At 44.9% G+C, this 20,128-nt stretch overlaps 1 protein-coding gene across 9 annotated transcripts in view; it reads left to right on the top strand.

The window, feature by feature from the left end:
• Positions 1 to 3,857: 3,857 nt before the first annotated feature.
• Positions 3,858 to 20,128, top strand: part of PXK (PX domain containing serine/threonine kinase like) — a 111,871-nt gene continuing 95,600 nt past the window's right edge. For 4 of the 9 annotated variants that reach the window (XM_038772139.1, XM_038772134.1, XM_038772141.1 and 1 more), the window contains exon 1: positions 3,858 to 3,982. In XM_038772139.1, the coding sequence (XP_038628067.1) occupies positions 3,881 to 3,982 (102 nt within the window). In that variant the 5' untranslated portion in view covers positions 3,858 to 3,880. Of the gene's footprint in view, positions 3,983 to 4,382; positions 4,469 to 20,128 lie in introns of those variants that run through there. The other 5 variants (XM_038772133.1, XM_038772132.1, XM_038772138.1 and 2 more) reach the window with 2 other exon arrangements.

Raw genomic sequence — 20,128 nt, 5'->3', positions numbered from 1 at the left:
AATAAATACGATTGATTGATTGATTGATTAGTGCCATCAACAGTGATGGGAAAGTCAGGGAGATGGCAGGGTTTGGGAGGGAAGATAAGGAGTTCAGTCTTGGACATATTGAGTTTTAGATGGCGGGCAGACATCCAGATGGAGATGTCTTGAAGGCAGAAGGAGACAGGAGCCTGAAGGGAGGGAGAGAGAGCAGGGGCAGAGATGTAGATTTGGGTGTCATCAGCGTAGAAATGATAGTTGAAGCCGTGGGAGTGAATGAGTTCGCCAAAGGAGTGAGTGTAGATAGAGAACAGTAGGGGACCAAGAACTGACCCTTGAGGAACCCCCACAGTAAGGGATTGAGAGGGGGAGGACGAGCCCGCAAAAAAGACTGAGAATGAATGGCCGGAGAGATCAGAGACCTGGTGACTCAGTCATCTCTTCTGGGGCCTCAGGGCCCCTCCCCACAAACTCTGGCCCCAGGGAAGGCTCAGGACTATTTAAACGCTCAATAAATACTACTGATTATATAGCACTGATTTCTCACAGGGTGTGAAAAACTGTTTAGGGTCCTTAAGGGGGCCAACGAGGCATGAATGCTTGGAGAATGCTTCTACTTACAGAAGAAATCTGTCAGTGGTGTGTACTGAGCGCATACTATGTGCAAAGCCTAAGATCTGAGACCAAATATGGGCAGTTACAAGATGTGAATGTGAAATGCACCGGCTTGTCAAAGGTAGGTGGTGTGCCACGGTGGGAGGCTAAGCCAGCCTCTGGTTCTTGTTGCCCTATCTTGCTGCTCCTTGCTTGCCGCTTCCTGGTTGCTGCTGGTAGGCCATCAGAGAGGAATGTCTACGTGGTAGCCTATGTCATTCATTAATCCCGAGGCTCACTAGATGGCAGATAATCCTTAACAGTAATCCATCCACATCTGTGGCTATCTACCTAGTTGGAGTGTTGGGAATTGCCTCTGCGGGTGGGGAGCCTTAAAAGCTGTCTCTTTTCACCCCCTAACAGATTGTCAGCTCCTTGTGGACCAGCATCATATCTTCCATCCCACCCTGGGGCGGTGGGGAAGAAGAGAAAAGAAAGACACTGTCTGTGCCCACGAAACGTGGCACCTGGTGTGACCATACCACTTAATTCTTTTCCTAGACCTCCTTGTCTCAAGGTTGCCCGTGTGCTAGAAATGAAAGCTGGCAGCTCTGGCCGAGTGGTATCTTAGGAAAGGCCAAACTATTGTACACACTGTCATCGAGAAACAGTAACAAGATGGAAAAAAATAGCAGTTTCAAAGACCATCACGTAAAAGAATATCTTGCCATGGAAGAACATGATCCAATAATTGGTTTCTTGCCCAACAGCTGGTGTCCTATACTTAGGATATCATTCATTTCATTGTGCTGTGCACTTTCTAAATATATAAACCATGTATTTATTCTAATTCTATTTGCGCCTGCATATGGTGCAGTACAAATGTATTTTCAATGTACATCACTAAATGTGCATATGCTAATTCTACCTCTCCCTCCTTGTGTCCTATACATATGGCATGATTGATTGTTCTGGACCTAAAAAGGAGGGAGAGGTGGGTTTTTTTCAGTCATCTTGTGATTAGCAGTGTAAAACAAAAAGTATTTCTAAGTATATTTTTTTTAAGTCAATGTTAAACATTAACCACTTCTCCCTGTTCATTTATATCCTCTACTAGAGTTCATCAAGGAAAATGGATTAATTGTCAAGAGTCTAGGGCCAAACCACGGAGGACAAGAAGTAAAAGGGAGCAGGAAGGGGGCACAGTTTTAGCTGTAAATGAGATGTTCTATAATTCATTTATTCGATCGTATTTATTGAGCAGGTACAGTGTACGGAGCACTGTACGAAGTGCTTAGGAGAATACAATACAACAATAAACAGACACATTTCACAAGCTTATCGTTTAAGGTGACCACCACTGTACCAGCGACAAACTTGTATCGGAGCACAAATTAAATGACTAATGATGTGTATATATCTATAATTCTATTTATTTATATTGATGCTATTGATTCCTGTTTACTTGTTTTGATGTCTGTCCTCCCCCCTTCTAGACTGTGAGCCCGTTGTTGGGTAGGGACCATCTATATGTTGCCGACTTGTACATCCCAAGTGCTTAGTACAGTACTCTGCACACAATAAGCGCTCAGTAAATACGATTGAATTAATGAATGAAATAGAAAAATAAATGATGTTAGTTAATACCACACGATTGAAGCATTATGGCACTTTTAGGCGTCACTGGTATGGTTCATTGTCACAGGAAAGAAATACTTGTGCAATCTCAGTCCGATGTACCGGAAAATTGCTTAACAGATTTTCACTCTCTCGGAAGCATTTCCATATTCAGGGAACACTGAGACACATTGAGATGGGACCCACTTCCTGTGTTCTTTCTTCTGAGTCACAAACCCTAAATCTCCATTTGACATCTTCACCTGCTTAGGACTCTTAGAAGAGCAGAAATGCCCAATTTCAAATTGTGATGACTTGGGGAGAAAACTGTGCCCCCATCAGATCAAATTCACTCTCTTCAGTCTCCCTAAAGGCTCTCCCCCCCATTATTCTTGGTAGTGATTCAGCTCGAAATTTAATCTCAGAGAAAACTGCAGGTTTAATATATCTGATCCAATATTTTATTATAAATACCTATCAGGTTTTAACTCTTTACAGTACACAAATCAACTGTTCTCAGTATGTCACATTATGGCACTTCTTTTCTTTATTCATTTCTTTATTCTTTTCCCGTTGGCAAAATGGACTCACTTTCCATATGCGTGGCGTGGATAGCATAATGCTCCCAGTATTATTTTCAGTTCTCTTACCCCTGCTTGAGTTTCTTCGTGTTTCCAGGTTATTTTCCATTTCCCCCGTTCGTTGCTCTTTCTTCAGGGCCTGAATGCAACCCACCTCAAGGCAGTAATTCCAACCTGATGCTCGATAAAGGTGCCAAAACTTGGGGTGGTGGCGGCGATAAAGCGAGCACGCCGTGGTAGTATTGCCAGTCAAGAAGCAATCAGACAATCAGAATTGATCTGACGCCTTATAGGATTCCCTTTCAATCTATGGATCCATACAAACGCATTCGTTGAGCAATCAGTTCAGATAGCAGGAGCCAGAGAATTAACCGTTAAGGATCAATCAATCAATCGTATATATTGAGCGTTTACTGTGTGCAGAGCACTGTACTAAGCGCTTGGGAAGTACAAGTTGGCAACATATAGAGACAGTCCCTACCCAACAGTGGGCTCACAGTCTAAAAGGGGGAGACAGAGAACAAAACCAAACATACTAACAAAATAAAATAAATAGAATAGATATGCACAAAATAAATAAATAAATAGAGTAATAAATATGTACAAACATATATACATATATACAGGTGCTGTGGGGAAGGGAAGGAGGTAAGATGGGGAGGATGGAGAGGGGGACGAGGAGGAGAGGAAGGAAGGGGCTCATTCTGGGAAGGCCTCCTGGAGGAGGTGAGCTCTCAGTAGGGCTTTGAAGGGAGGAAGAGAGCTAGCTTGGCGGATGGGCAGAGGGAGGGCATTCCAGGATCAGGATCTGGAACGAAGGTCATTTGGCTGTAAGGGGCGGGGGTGGAGGCGAAGGGGAGTTGGAAGTTCGACACCTGCGTTACGAGTTGTTGGTTGGGGCTGAGGGGCGGTGTGGGTCGGCTCCCCCGCAGCCCCCCGCTCCCAGGCCGAGGGCGCTGGGTAGCAGCCGGCGCTAGGACCCAGCAGCCGCCTCCTGTGGGGCGGCAGCCACCCCGTGTTGACAGCGGCGGCGCTGGCGGCTGCTGGGGGAGTTCCTGCTCCGCGGCCAGCGGTGGCGGCGGCGGCGGCGGCTTGGGCGCTCCGGGATGGCGTTCATGGAGAAGCCGCCGCCCGGCAAAGTCCTGCTGGACGACACAGTGCCGCTGACAGCCGGGATCGAGGCGAGCCAGAGCCTGCACTCCCATACGGTGAGGCGGGCCGGGAGACGGAAGGCTGGAGCCCGGCCAGCTCGGCCCGCGGGGCGCAGAGCCCAGTGCAGCCGGCCCGCTCCGGGCCCTGCCGGGAAGCCGGGCACGGAGCGCGGGGGCGGGCGGACACAGAAGGGGGCATTTGGCACGAGCTCCCCCCGGGCCCCCCGCCGAGATTCGGGCCAGGGAAGAGGGGCGCCGGACACGGGGGTGCGGTGTCCTGGGCGAGGGGGAGCGCCCCCCCGATTAGGGCCCAGCGAGGGCAGAGGTCAGTAGGTGAGGCAGGGCGGGGACTGAACGAAGAGGACGGGGCCCCACCCTCCCCAACTGGAGAAGGCCCTCTTGGGCACAGGCTGGCCCCCTCGGGCGGGATCGTCAGCCTGGTCGCGCTGCTCGTCGACTGGGTGGAGGCTTCCCTGAGCATCGGGAATCAATCAGTCAGTTAATCGATCACTCAATCAATCGTGCTTCTTCAGCGCTCACTGGGTACGGAGCCCAATGTAACAGAGTTGGTAGACGTGAGCCCTGCCCAGAGGGGCGCTCCGGGTTGTTTTTGGATGCCCGGAACCCAGCAAGGGAAAGGACTCTGCGCAGTAGCTTATGTCCGGGCAGGAAAGGAAGAAGAGTGATTGAAAGAGCTTTGCTGTCCCCTGACAGGCTCATCTGGGTTCGGCTCTGGAAGCCTCCGTATCTCCTCCATCCCCCCCCCCCTCCTACTAGGGGGGGCTTCACTCCCGCAGCCATCTCCCGACGTGGGGTTCCCTGCTTGGGTTGCGCACTCGGGGAGGTGCGGGGTTAGGTTTTCTCCTTTAAAAAATGGCCCAGGCCAAAGAGGACGTGAGTGAGGTGCGGGGCTGGAGGGCCGATGGGTTTAGAGGATGCTACCCCATTCCCAGATTGAGCCATTTGAGGGACAGTGTGGGGCGGGGGAGTCGGAGAGACTGCATAATGTCCGGCTGCTGCAGGTGGGCTGCTCATGGGCAGGTTGGAATTGAGGATGTGTCTCGTTTTCTCCCTTGTTACGTTACATCTCTATAGTATATAATAGCCATACCAGATCTGTAACTCTATTGTACTCTCCCAAACGCTTAGTACGGTGCCCTGCACACAGTAAGCGTTCAGAAGATACGATTGATTGATCGATCGATTTCCCCCTCAGTTTTGAGATACCTACAGCCTGTTAGACTTCCAAAATGCTTTTTTTTTGTGTGTGTCTAATCAGTACTAAAATCCAGGAGACTGGCCGGGTATTTATTTGATTTAAAATGCAGGGGAGTAGCATTAACACGGTAGCAAACCCACGTAGGAAATTCTGACAGTTTGTGGTAAATCCAGTGCCTTTTAGGGGGCTTCCTCTCCGTCGAGTTGCTTTCATTTATTTCTTACAGTAGAGTATTCATTTCGTAGAAGGCCATTTTCTGGCAATGAAATCTGCCATGAAAATGCTGGAGCGGTCAACTAGTGGTGACTAGTTTCCTTTGGTAATGTTCTACCAAACCAGATTCAAGTCACATTATAATGTTTGTTTACCATTAATGAGTTTCGGGTATTCATCATGAAGCAGAAATGTAACAATAGTCTTCTGTTTTTCTTTTGATTGAAGCAGTTCTGATGGCTACAAAAGAGACCTCTCTTTCTGTTTGAATGCAGGACACTTAAATGGAGTTTTCTAATCCCAATTCCCTCTTGTGTGATTTGTTTTTAAAGTGAAGGAGTTAACTGACGTGCTGGGTGGGCCTGTGAATGTTTAGACTACTCATTTCCAATTGGGAAGATGATTTTCTTTGAGAAAAGGCTGCTTTCTCTTTCATTGTACTGTTCTTCTCTCTGATTATCCAGACTTGGGGGAGTGAACCACATGCTGTGAACATTTTTGAAATCTTCATAAAATATGCTTAAGGGAACTCAGGGTTCCCAGTTGTTGAAGGCCAGCATTGTGGATTTTATTGCCAATTCTACTATTGCACTGCGTGACCGTGACTCAAGAATAGCAACAGATTGAAACGCTTAGAGGGCAGGGATGGCCTCTATAATTGAATATGTACATTCCCCATTCCCCCCGCCTTACCCCCATCCCTCCTGCCTTACCTCCTTCCCCTCCCCACAGCACCTGTATATATGTATATATGTTTATACGTATTTATTACTCTATTTTATTTGTACATGTTTATTCTATTTAGTGAATATGTTTTGTTTTGTTCTCTGTCTCCCCCTTCTAGACTGTGAGCCCACTGTTGGGTAGGGACCGTCTCTATATGTTGCCAACTTGTACTTCCTAAGCGCTTAGTACAGTGCTCTGCACACAGTAAGCGCTCAATAAATACGATTTAATGAATGAATGAATGTACAGCACCAGGCCCAGGTGGGTGCTTAGTAACTGCCATTTGAGGATGATGAAAACGTTTCATTCTTCTGTGCGTTGAAAGCATGTTTGTTCAGGACCATGGAGTTGTCTGGGGCTTAGGTGCCATGAACTGGATGGTAATGATGATTTGTGTGTGTTTTATGGGACCTTTGCCTCAAACTATTCCACAGAGATGGCATTGCCTGCCCTCCAGAAGTCAGGAGAATTGAGCTCAATGACTTCCCCTTACTTCTGTTTATTGTAAAGTGGTGCCAAAAACTGCCAACATGGCAGAAGTGATGTACAGTGTAAGGGGGTAAAAAGGTGTTTGGAAATTCTTGGAAAACCTGCGTAAGGAAGTAATATAATTGTGTTTTTATGTTGGTGCTCTTATTTAATGTGTTGATTCAGTTACTTGAGTGAATTATGGTAGTTAGCAATAGCTTTTCAAATAATGGTGGACTGAGCATAAAGGAGGATGACTCACAAAGAATCCCAGAATCTGATCTGACTCTGTCATATTTACGGTAAAATTAGATGGGGGAAGATGTTGCATCAGAATCGAGCTTCACTAGGTGAATCAAATTCCAGTGCAGACTTTTGGTTGCAGAGTGGTAAAACTGGCAAAATTCCTCAAGCAGGAACTTGCAAATATTATTTTAGGAAAAAATAATTACTATGGGAGAGGGAAGGCATTGTTTGTTTGTGTAATAAGCCTTCAGGCTCGCATCTCCTCCTGCCTTCAGGACATCTCCATCTAGATGTCTGCCCGCCATCTAAAACTCAACATGTCCAAGACTGAACTCCTTATCTTCCCTCCCAAACCCTGCCCTCTCCCTGACTTTCCCATCACTGTTGACGGCACTACCATCCTTCCCGTCTCACAAGCCCGCAACCTTGGTGTCATGCTCGACTCCGCTCTCTCGTTCACCCTCACATCCAATCCGTCACCAAAACCTGCTGGCCTCACTTCCACAACATTGCCAAGATCCGCCATTTCCTCTCCATCCAAACTGCTACCCTGTTCGTTCAATCTCTCATCCTATCCCGACTGGATTACTGCATCAGCCTCCTCTCTGATCTCCCATCCTCCTGTCTCTCCCCCCTTCAATCCATACTTCACGCCGCTGCCCAGATCGTCTTTGTGCAGAAACGGTCTGGGCATGCTACTCCCCTCCTCAAAAATCTCCAGTGGCTGCCAATCAACCTACACATCAGGCAAAAACTCCTCACCCTCGGCTTCAAGATGCTCCATCACCTTGCCCCGTCCTACCTCACCTTCCTTCTCTCCTTCTACAACCCAGCCCGCACCCTCCGCTCCTCTGCCGCTAATCTCCTCACTGTGCCTCATTCTTGCCTGTCCTGCTGTCGACCCCCAGCCCACGTCATCTCCCTGGCCTGGAATGCCCTCCCTCCGCACATCCGCCAAGCTAGCTCTCTTCCTCCCTTCAAAGCCCTACTGAGAGCTCACCTCCTCCAGGAGGCCTTCCCAGACTGAACCCCCTCCTTCCTCTCCCCCTACATATACATATACATATATATGTATATATGTTTGTACGTATTTATTACTCTATTTATTTTACTTGTACACATTTACTATTCTATTTATTTTATTTTAATATATTTTGTTTTGTTGTCTGTCTCCCCCTTATAGACTGTGAGCCCGCTGTTGGGTAGGGACCGTCTCTATATGTGGCCAACTTGTACTTCCCAAGTGCTTAGTACAGTGCTCTCTGCACACAGTAAGTGCTCAATAAATACGATTGAATGAATGAATAATGAGGTGACAGAGAATTTTGCTTCCAGGTTCTGTGGTTGGGAACACTTGAAGACAAACAGATTGGCTGGAAGGTTATGTCCCTGCATCTGCAGAGTGCTAAAACTCTTCAAAGGTGAATTGTATCATGATGAAGGGGCCTATATATCTGGGGTTTAATCAGCGTAATATTTGTTGAATGCTTACCTTGTTACCACTTGGGAGAGTACAGCAGTTGGTACATTCCCTGCCCACAACGAGTTTGCAGTCTAGAGCAGGAGACAGACATTAGTATAAATAAATTACGGATGTGTACATAAGGGCTGTGGGGCTGCTGGAGGGGTGAATAAAGGGTGCAATTTTAAATGGAAGGGCAATGCAGAAGGGAATGAGAGAAGAGGAAATGAGGGTGTAGTAAGGGAAGGTCTCCTGGAGATGTGCTTTTACTAAGACTTTGAAGATGGGGAGAGTGATTGTCTGTTGGATTATGGAGAGGGCATTCCAGGCCAGAGGTTGGACCTGAGTGAGAGGTCAGCAGCAAGATAGATAAGATTGAGGTACAGTAAATTGACATTAGAGGAGCAAAGGGGCAGGCTGGGTCGTAGTAGGAAATTGGGGAGGTGAGGTAGGAGGGGGCAAGGTGACTGACTGCTTTAAAGCCAATGGTAAGGAGTTTCTGTTTGATGGGGAGGTGAATGGACAACCATTGGAGAATCTTGAGGAATGGGAAAACATGGACTGATGGTGATGGTGTTTGTTAAGCACTTACTATGTGCAAAGCACTGTTCTAAGCACTGGGGGGGATACAAGGTAATCAGGTTGTCCCACGTGGGGCTCACAGTCTTCATCCCCATTTTACAGATGAGATAACTGAGGCACAGAGAAGTTAAGTGGCTTGCCTAAGGTCATGCTGCAGACAAGTGGCAGAACAGGGATTAGAACCCACGACCTCTGACTCCCAAACCCGGGCTCTTGGCACTAAACCACTCTGCTTCTCTATAATAATGATGGCATTTGTTAAGCGCTTACTATGTGCCAAATACTGTTCTAAGCGCAGGTGGGGGGGGTGGATACAAGGTAACCGAGTTGTCCCACATGGGGCTCACAGTCTTAATCCCCATTTTACAGATGAGGTCACTGGGGCACAGAGAAGTTAAGTGACTTGCCTAAAGTCACACAGCTGACAAGTGACAGAGTAGGGATTAGAACCCACAACTCCTGACTCCCAAGCCCGAGCTCTTCATTCATTCAATTTTATTTATTGAGCGCTTACTGTGTGCAGAGCACTGTACTAAGCACTTGGGAAGTACAAGTTGGCAACATTGCCACTGAGCCACGCTTTTGAAGAAAAATAATCCGGGCGTCAGAGTGAAGTATGGACTGGAATGGGGAGAGACAGGAGGCAGAGAGATCAGCAAGGAGGCTGATGCAATAATCAAGGTGGGCTTGGATTGACATGGTTTGCATTTCAAAGTTAATTTCCCCTCCCAATTTATCAATTAATGCTCAGCTGTGGTCACCCGAGAAATAATTCAAAGGGAGGTATTTGAAAAGGTTTGGAATTTTAGGGTGATTTGGAAGCAGGGACAATTCCTTGGGTGAGTAAATCAAATATGACGGATGATGCAGAGTGAAAATGAATGACTGAAAAGTGCCATTGCCCCTGGGAGCACAGGTGTAGATAGATAAGCAGCTGGTGGACAGTGTCTTTTAAGGGGTGCCCAGAAGGAAGCCTGACTAAATTTGATGCAGTTTGCCCTCTGGCTGTAGCCAATGCTTCTATTTTCATTTTTTGGGGAGTGACAATTACACTTTGCTTCAGTAACAAAATACAGAGCCAAATAAGGCGTTTAGTGCAGGCAGAGAAGGGTAGGTGATATTTACGTTGATCGTTTGAGCACAAGAATTGGCAAGGTGATTTCATTGACGTGGAGGAGAGTAAGTAGAAGCAGCTTTTCAGAGGGATTGGAGAAAGAGCGAGACTCCTTCAATCGTCAGCGGCTGGCACGCACCAAAACGCCAATCCATGAAGAGTGGAAGAAATTTGAGTAAGAGATGAAGAAAAAAGAGACAGAGGAGGTCATGGAAAAGGCTAAATGCTGTAAAGGAGGGGGAACATAAAGTATACTTTCAAGCACTTAGTACAGTGCTCTGAACACAATACAATGCTTAATTAATATCATTGATTGAAGACTGATAAATGTTCATCTATCTGGAAATAGAAGTTAGAGGAATGTGGCAGTTTGAAGAGAGTTGTTATCAATCAATCAATCGTATTCATTGAGCACTTACTGTGTGCAGAGCACTGTACTAAGCGCTTGGGAAGTACAAGCTGGCAACATATAGAGACAGTCCCTACCCAACAGTGGGCTCACAGTCTATAAGGGGCAGACAGAGAACAAAACCAAACATACTAACAAAATAAAATAAATAGAATAGATAGGTACAAGTAAAATAAATAGAGTAATAAATATGTACAAACATATATACATATATACAGGTGCTGTGGGGAAGGGAAGGAGGTAAGATGGAGCGATGGAGAGGGGGACGAGGGGGAGAGGAAGGAAGGGGCTCAGTCTGGGAAGGCCTCCTGGAGGAGGTGAGCTCCCAGTAGGGCCTTGAAGGGAGGAAGAGAGCTAGCTTGGCGGATGGGCAGAGGGAGGGCATTCCAGGCCCGGGGGAGGACGTGGGCCGGGGGTCGATGGCGGGACAGTTAGGCTGAGTAGGTGCGAATGAGGTTGCCGTTAATGTAACTTGGTGATAACAAGGGCCTTTTTCCCGGGGTCGGGGAGGGGGGGGTGGGGGGGAGTCAGTCAGGACCGGACCGGGAAGGGGGGTTGGGGGGCACTATAAGGAAGGTCGCTTAAGTGGGTGGGGGTGGAAGCAGGGGGCGTCTATGGCAGCGCTCGGGGGAGAGGAGCCTTCCGGGAGCAGCGGGGGCCACGCGGTGTTATCAAATAGTCTAGTCAGTTGCTATGCAGTTAAGATGTAAAATGATCTCTTTTCAACTGTTTTGAAGTTGTGGCTGTTTTTCAGTGTTAGTCTTTTTTTTATGGTGTATGTTAAGGGTTTACTATGTGTCAGGCACTGTTCTAAGTGCTGGGGTAGGTACAAGGTAATCAGGACAGACAGAGTTCCTGTCCCACCTAGGGCTCACAGTGTAAGTAGGAGGGAGAACAGGCATTGAATCCCCATTTTTCAGTTGAGGAAACTGAGGCACAGGAAAGTTAAGTGACTTGCCCAAGGTCACACAGCAAGCAACTGGCAGAGTCGGGGTTAGAACCCAAGTCTTCCGACTCCCAGACCTGTGTTCTTATTTTGGAGTATTGTCCATTTCTCTCAAAGAAATGGGCAGTGTATGTTTTTGAGGGAGAGAAAAGGTGATGGTTCTGGTGAAGGTGAGCTTCTGTTTTCAAGAAATTTTTCAAACACTGTGGGCCAATCATTGTAGACTGTATACTGCAAGAGAATTCTCCTCCCTAAAAATACCCTTCCAGTTGACCTTTTTATTTTCAAAAATAGTTGACCTGAACTTTTCTCACATTTTATTTAGTCTGCTAAATTGCACAGGTGAGCCAAGATGTTTGACCTGCAGAGTCTTTTAAATCAGTTCCCAAGCTATGCAGTGGCTTCTGGAATGGTCCTTTTACGGCATGATATTAATGTGCTTCAGCCACTTTGTGACCTGTAATCGAGAAATCTTTTGGGACCATAGGTGCCAACTCCAGGAGGGCAGAGGGGTCTCCCACAACTTTTGGGCAGAGTGGATGGCTGTAGGGAGTCCATCCCATCCCCCTTGGAGTGGGGCTGGCCAAACTGGAGCTGCCAAGACGGCGGCTCCATTTCTGGATCTGGCCCCATAGTGGTGGATAGCAATTCTGGTGCTGGGCTGGGAAGGCCCTGGAGCCCAGCAGGGTTCCTCACTCTCCTGCTGTGCTCTGGGCTGGGGTAAATAATAGTAATAGTAACGATAGTGGTATTTGTTAAGTGCTTACTATGTGCCAGGTACTGTACTAAGTGCTGGGGTAGATACAAAATAATCAGGTCCCTTGTAGGACTCACAGTCTAAGTGGGGGAGAGAACAAGTATTGCATCCCCATTTTGAAGATGAGGGAACTGAGGCCCAGAGAAGTGAAGTGACTTGCCCAAGGTCAAACAGCAAGCAGGTGGCAGAGCTGGGATTAGAACCCAGGTCCTCTGACGCCCAGGCCCTTGCTCTCTCCATGAGGCCAGACTGCTTCCCAAAGGTAAAGGATGCTCTCACTCCTGGCCTGGCCCCACTCTAGCGCCAACTCGGGGGTCTGTGCTCCTCTCTGCCCCTCCTACCCTCTTGCTTCTCTTTCTTCTGCTCCCGGAAACTCTGTCCCAGTTCTCTCTTGCTTTCAAAATGAAAAATTGGTATTTATGGTTGGGGACCTAAAAAAAAACCTGCTACAATCTAGTTAAATTTGTTAAACTGCCTGTTGAGATGAGAGCACATGATTGGATTACACATTATCTTTGCATTCTAGAATTCTAAGGTAGGCCTAATACTGAATATCTAATAATAATAAAATAATTATGGTATTTGTTCAGCGCTTAACCTTGTGCCATGCACTGTACTAAATGCTGGGTTGGATATAAGCAAATCGGGTTGGACACAGTCCCTGTCTGATGTGGGGCTCACAGTCGCAATCCCTATTTTGCAGATGAGGTAACAGGCCCAGAGAAGTGAAGTGACTTGCCCAAGGTCACACAGCAGACACATGGCAGAGTTGGGATTAGAACCCATAACCTTCTGACTCCCAGGCCCATGCTCTATCCACTACGCCAGGCTGCCTCTCTGATTTCAGTCTTCTCTTTGAAATAATTTGAGCACTTTTCATATCATCAGCTATGATGAATGGTGAAACCTTTTGATCTTAAATGTACCTCTGAAATATTTGGGGGGAGGTGGGGGAATCAGATATTTGCATAGACCAATACAGAACCTTGTGATAACACAAAGTTAATGAGGTGATGACACTTGTAGTTTTCTTAGAGCACTGGCCTGGGAGTCATAAGGTCCTTGTAATCCTGGCTCCTCCATGTGTCTGCTGTGTGACCTTGGGTAAGTCACTTCACTTCTCTGTGCCTCAGTTCTCTCATTTTTAAAATGGTGATTAAGACTGTGCGCTCCATGTGGGACATGGACTGTGTCCAACCTGATTAGCTTGTATCTACCCCACCACTTAGTATAGTACCTGACAAATAGTAAGTGCTTATTCTATTTATTTTGTTAATGATGTGCATCTAGCTTTATTTCTATTTATTCTGATGACTTGACACCTGTCCACATGTTTTGTTTTGTTGTCTGTCTCCCCCTTCTAGACTGTGAACCCACTGTTGGGTAGGGACCGTCTCTATATGTTGCCAACTTGTACTTCCCAAGCGCTTAGTACAGTGCTCTGCACACAGTAAGCGCTCAATAAATACGATTGAATGAATGAATGAAGTACCATTAAAAATTTCAATCATTTTTCCCTTGTTTGTTTTGAAAACTGGGTAGGAACTTGTATTTAAGGTAGAGTTGTAACAAAAAGTCCTTTGAAGACTGGAAACTAGTTAACTTAAGCAGTTAAGTAACCTATTTCTACTGATGAAGTCAACTTTTAACTGCTGGTTCTTGTTAGCTAATAGGTAATAACATTCTTCAGACACACCTTAGTTTAAGGGATTCCAATTCTAGGTTGCCTGTCATAACAATATAGTACATATCCTATAATTTTTAAGCTTATTGTGGGCAGGGAATGTGTGTGTTATATTGTTATAGTGTACTCTCCCAAGCACTTGGTACGGTGCTCTACACACAGTAAATGCTCAATAAATACAGTTGACTGACTGTATTGTTCTTCAGAAAGAACTTCAACTAAATCATGCTTAGAATCTCAGATAATAGAATGACAAAAGGTGAAATGATACACATGTGCTGTCTCTTGCCCTTAAGGGCACAATGAAAAAACAAAACAAAAAGCCCCCCCAAAAAAACTTTTACCCTCTTCTTACGGTTGTGATTTTTATGTTTAACATGTAAAAAAAAGTTGGGTATCAGATGCTCAATGGTCTGTTTTGGGATTTTTTTTTTGAATGTAGAACAAATCCAACATTTATTAAACTGCAAGTTTATCAATCATTTGATTTTCAGGTCACCAGTGTTCAAACATGAAATTTTTTGGAGCATTTGTGTTAAATTTTGCCTGCATTGGCTTTCTGTGCTTCTCCAATAACATTCAAGATGGAGAACACGGAGAAATTGTTCTAGATAGTCATTTTTTTAAGCCCGTGAATTCACATGGGTTTATGGAGTCTAGGTTCAAGGCGTTTTCTGTTGTTTTTTTGCTTAGACTGAAAATCAGACTTGTTAGTGACTTTTTTTAATGATATATGTTAAGTGCTTATTCTATGACAGGCACCGTACTCAGCACTGAAATAGATACAAACTAATCAGGTTGGACACAGTCCATGTTCCACATGAGGCTCACCATCTTAATCCCCATTTTACAGATGAGGTAACTGAGGCACACAGCAGTGAAGTGACTTGTCCACGGTCGCACAACAGATAAGTGGCAGAGCTAGGATTAGAACCCAGGTCCTTCTGACTCCCAGGCCCATGTTCTATCCGCTAGGTGGGTATGTATGGACTGTAAGCAACCATGCTGCTTGCTTATATGCCTTTAGATTGTCTATTTGTATGTGATAGGGTGATATGTGCCATCGATAGGGAAAGTGACTCGTACATTCAGTCTGAAGTTTATAACTAAAGACCAAAGGATAAACTTGTGAAACTGTTTGTACTACATGCAGGACAGAATGTATGTTGGACTTTAAGGCTGGTTCAGAGCCAAGTGACTGAGTTTCAAACTTCTAGGTCAGATTTTGGCATTTCACATTTGAGGCTTGGAGTACTAAGTGATCCTTTCTGTCTTTCTGGCTACTGACCAGTATGGTGCAGTTTGAGAACCAAAGGAAAATCAACATTTTTGTTATCAGTGGACAACTAAATAGGTATTTTGGGGAGGTCAACCATGTTGCCTGAAGTATCTATTACACAGTAAAGAAGTTTTTTTTTTCCTTAGGTTTGTAATATTGCCAGAATACCCCTCCCCCAAAAACTCATTCTTCAAAACTAAAGAACCGCAGGTTATTTTCAAGTTCCAATATAAAGTATATAAGGTCCTTGTTTACTCCTAAATAGCAAACCCCATTATTACAGGATTAAGGCCTGGCCAAAAGTGCTGCCATATTGACTAGCATTTAGAGCGGAGCAGTCAGCCTCAAAGGTAAGTAACTAACTCCTATTCTATCACTTCATCAGTGCATATTTCAAACCTGTTCTAGAAGCACTATCTCTAGAGGGGAGGGTATGCCGTTTAAGCCCTCTTCATCCAGATTCCTTCCAGTGAATTTACCTCAAACATACCACTGAGTAAAATCATGGGGGATAGGGTAGTATGTTGTACTCAAGTGGTCCCAGCATTTAGGGGAGGCAGAAAAGAAGCTCCCCACCCCCATTCTGCTGTGTTACTGTGCCTCGTGCCAAAGCTCAAGTGCTGGGGCGCCCACTTTTGGGGCTCTCTCTAGCATCCTTAGTTGGAGGATGTGAGAAGGCAAGGCCAATGCTGAAGATGTGGGGGCCAAGAACTGTGTCTAAATCTCATCTGTGATTTCTCTCTCCCCCTCCCCATCAGCACGTAGTACAGTGCTTTGCCTGCAGCTCGGGTTAAGCGAACACTGTTACCACTACTAACTTCCCTTGATGCATACCATCAATAGGTCTTTCTTAGTCTGCTCCCTATCCTAGAGGGTGTCCTGCTGAATTCCCTCTTGATGCCTCCCTCCTTCTCCCTTCCCCCAGCCAGAACAGTGAGCTCCTGAACCAGCTGCATGGAAGTCCTGTCCTGGCCCTGCTAGTAGTTTTTTCCCCCACCTCCACACTGAATGTCTATGCCCCTGGTTCCAGACACCCACTTCCTCTCCCCAGTGTTTCCTTTTATAATACTTCCGCTCAGCTGGATGGTGCTGAACTCTGAGAAGGGGGAGAGGAAAGGGGCCTTAATGTTTGTCATCTGCAGTACCCCTTCTTTCTGTGCTCACTGCAACCCACCTGGGTAGCACTGCTCTAAAAAAGCTCTGGAGCCTGAAGTTGGGCACATGTGGGGAAGGGAACAGAAATATTAGTGGGCTTGCTTGGGGCCTGGAGTTTAAACTAACTCCATCGATGATGCGAATTTGGGAGTGAGGACATTGCCAACTCATTTCATTCATCGGATGTAGCAGATGACCAGCTGTCCTCAGATCACTGTTGCCGTTTATGTATTCATTCATATTTAAAAATTGTACTCTTCATGTAACACTGCCTCAGGACTGAGGTTACTTTGCAAATTCTATTTTAGTACTTTTGGGTCAGTGCCCAGAGAGATCCAACTGGAGTGGCAATTCCCATGTCCCTGTTTTCCATTTAGCACATCTGGTTATCTGAAAATGACTTGCAGTCAGGGTTGGAAGAGCAGTGATTTTTTTCAACTTCTTATAGCTGTGAAATCCCATCAAAATGTTTCTTCTATTGTGAACACCAGCCTGCTTTGTACCTTTTTCCCTGGTGCAGGGCACAGTTGTAAGGTGGTGTCATGGTGGGAAGCCCCTCCTAATGACACTCACATTTAATGAGATGGTTATACCTGTTCCTCAAAATTGAATATGTCAAAAAGGACACATCTTTTGTGTCTTTTGTGCTGAATACAATTTGAAGATCAGTAGACAGAAAACATAGGATCTCATTAGCAGGTCTTCCTGCCAGATCTTTGCAGCTGAGCACCTTTTTTGTTTATTTTTTAGAATTCAGAAGGAAAGGCAAGTAGGCTGAATTCAAAGCCATACCTTTACTGAACCAGATTATCCTTATATAGACCAGAGCTGAATAGAGTGACATAGAATGACATTTGTAGATTTCACTCAACAAAGGGCCAATTCTACCATTTACCTCCAAACCTTTGTCTGTCTCCGGAATAGTCCTGACTTTGCCACACAAAGATTTGACCTGTAGCAGGATTAAAAATAAAATTGGAAGCCCTTTGTTTTATTTATCCTGCAACTTAGACTGACAAGTTGACCATCCTAGTCAGACCCAATGAAGTGAGGTGCCCGTACTGTAATCACTTAGAAACTTTTCCATTTGATGAATAGAGTTGTATTACAAATGTCATGTCTGGCTAGCTGTAGCATGCGGAATTGAACTGGTAATCAAGATTTTAGTGCATACTGTAGAGATAGGCACCAGTGTTCCTTGTGTTATACTATGTCTCTCATCTCCGCTTTGGGGATCCATACTGTGACCTAGCACAGTATTTCTTTGAAAAGTGTGATAAGCATAATCTTCACCCTCTCATGGTAACTTATTTGTCCATTGGACAGATTGCTCTTTAAAAAAAAAAAACTACTCAGAAATCATTCAGGCATGTTCTATGGGATCTGTGCAGAGATTTGAAGTAAGCAAAACTGGACATGATGGGAGGGTTCCAACTCCAGGCCTTTGTAGAATAACCACTTTATGTTTATCCATAAGAACATGGTCCACCTAGGCCAACATTCTGTCTCAGGAGAGTGACAGCAGGATTCTCAGAAGAACCATGTAATGATTGATATCCATCCTAATAAAGCAGAATCCATTTTCAAACTGCTAGTGTTCAGTGAAATTGCAAGGGATGTTTTCTGAGGAAGAGAGATATGGTTTGAACAAGGAATGACCGGTTAGAAACGGAGGAGGACTGTATTTTCCCCAGTGCTGTATGCTGCAGACACTTTGTTCATCTTGGAGTGTTTAGAAAAGTTTGGATTTTTCACTGAATCGTTGTTTTGCAAGTATAAAGAGTGAGTCTTTTGTAGTTTGTGTGTTCACATTACAAATCCAATAGGAAGAGGTGGGATTCCATTGTACTGTGCAGTACTATGCAGTAAAATGAGAACGGTGCTTAAGGAGCTTTTCTTAAGTATTATTATTATTAAGTGCCTTTGAGTCATTTCCTATTCATAGTGACTCCATGGATATACTTTCTCCAAAACATCCTGTCCTCTGCCATTTGGAGGGCATCCTCCCTCCCTCTGATCTACCCTCTTCCCTGCCCCACAGCACTGGTATATATTTGTACATATTTATTATTGTATTTATTGTATTAATGATGTGTATATTCTGTTTATTTTGATGCTATTGATGCTTGTCTACTTGTTTTGTTGTCTGTCTCCCCCTTTTAGACTGTGAGCCGTTGTTGGGTAGGAATAGTCTCTATCTGTTGCCGAATTGTACTTTCCAAGCGCTTAGTACAGTGCTCTGCACACAGTAAGCGCTCAATAAATTCGAATGAATGAATGAATGCCATGATCCGCAACCTTTCTGTTGGTTCTTTTATTATTGTTATGGTCTCTATCATCTGTCTAGCTGCTCTTTTGCCTCTAACACGTTTTCCCTGGACTTTTCCTAGCATTAGTGTCTTCTCCAGAGAATTAGTTGTCCTGATTGTGCCCAAAATATGCCAATCTGAGTTGAGTTCTTTGACCCTCCAAAGACCACTTTGGTTTAATTTGCTCTAAATCCATTTGTTTGGTTTTCGGACAGCCCATGGTATTCACAAAAGTCTTCTCCAACACCACATTTCAAAAGAATCGATGTTCTTTCTGTCCTGTTTTTTCACTGTCCATCTTTCAGGTCCATACATTGTCACTGGAAACACCATAGAGTTGACAATTTGTATTTTTGTGGCAATTGTTACGTCAGCACATTTCATGACTTTTTCCAGGCTCTTAATAGCAAGTCTTTCTAACATTAATCTGTGGCATATTTCTTGGCTACTAGTTCATTTATTATTGATTATCGATCCCAGGAGAGAAAAATTGTCAACTGTTCCAATCTTCTTTCCAACCACACTCTACAAGTGTGTTAAAATGTCCAGTTGTCATGATCTTTGTTTTCTTGACATTCAAATGTAGGCCCACTTTTTTGCTCTGTTCTTTAAATTTTAATAATAAGCCCTTAAATCTTCTTCACTTGCAGCTAGGGGGTTGTAGCATCAACATAATGAAGGTTGTTTATATTCCTTCCTCCAATCTTTACTCCCCGATCGTCTTCGTCCAAACCGGCTTCTCTCATTAGGTATTTGGTGTAAAGGATGAACAATAAGGCAATGAGATACAGCCTTGTATTACACCCTTACTAATGGGAAACCAAACTGTTTCTCCATATTCTGTTGTTATTGTAGCCTCCCATTTGTCATACAGGTTCCGTATTAATGCAATTAAATGGTTCAGCATGCCCATTTTCCTTAGTGTGCTCCAGAGTTTCTCGTGATCCACACAGTCAAAGGTCTTACTATAATCAAGAAAGCACACGCTGACTTCCTTTTGACATTCTCTTGTCCTTTCAATTATCCAGCAGACATCAGCAATAATATCTCGGGTTCCTCATCCTTTCTGGAATCCTGCTTGTACTTCGGGCAATTTGCGTTCCATGTAGGTCTGCATTCGACGCTGTATAATCAATCAATCGTATTTATTGAGCGCCTACTGTGTGCAGAGCACTGTACTAAGCACTTGGGAAGTACAAGTTGGCAACATATAGAGACGGTCCCTACCCAACAGTGGGCTTACAGTCTAGAAGGGGGAGACAGAGAACAGAACAAAACATATTAACAAAATAAAATAAATAGAATAGATATGTACAAGTAAAATAAATAAATAGAGTAATAAATACGTACAAACATATATACATATATACAGGTGCTGTGGGGAAGGGAAGGAGGTAAGGCGGGGGGGATGGAGAGGGGAAGGAGGGGGAACTTTTAGCAGTTCCTTGCTGGAATGTGAGAGCAAGGAAACTGTACGATAACTGTCACATTTAGTTGTATCTCCTTTCTTTAGTATTGGAACATAAACTGATCTCTTCCAATCAGTTGGCCATTGAGTGGTTAGCCATACCTGTAGACATTAATTTGGTAAGGCTTTAACCGATTCCTCTCCAGCTGCCTGAAACACCTCAATA

Source organism: Tachyglossus aculeatus, chromosome X1 (assembly GCF_015852505.1).
Source record: "Tachyglossus aculeatus isolate mTacAcu1 chromosome X1, mTacAcu1.pri, whole genome shotgun sequence".
Classification (NCBI taxonomy): domain Eukaryota; kingdom Metazoa; phylum Chordata; class Mammalia; order Monotremata; family Tachyglossidae; genus Tachyglossus; species Tachyglossus aculeatus.
This window is presented reverse-complemented; position numbering and strand designations above follow the sequence as displayed.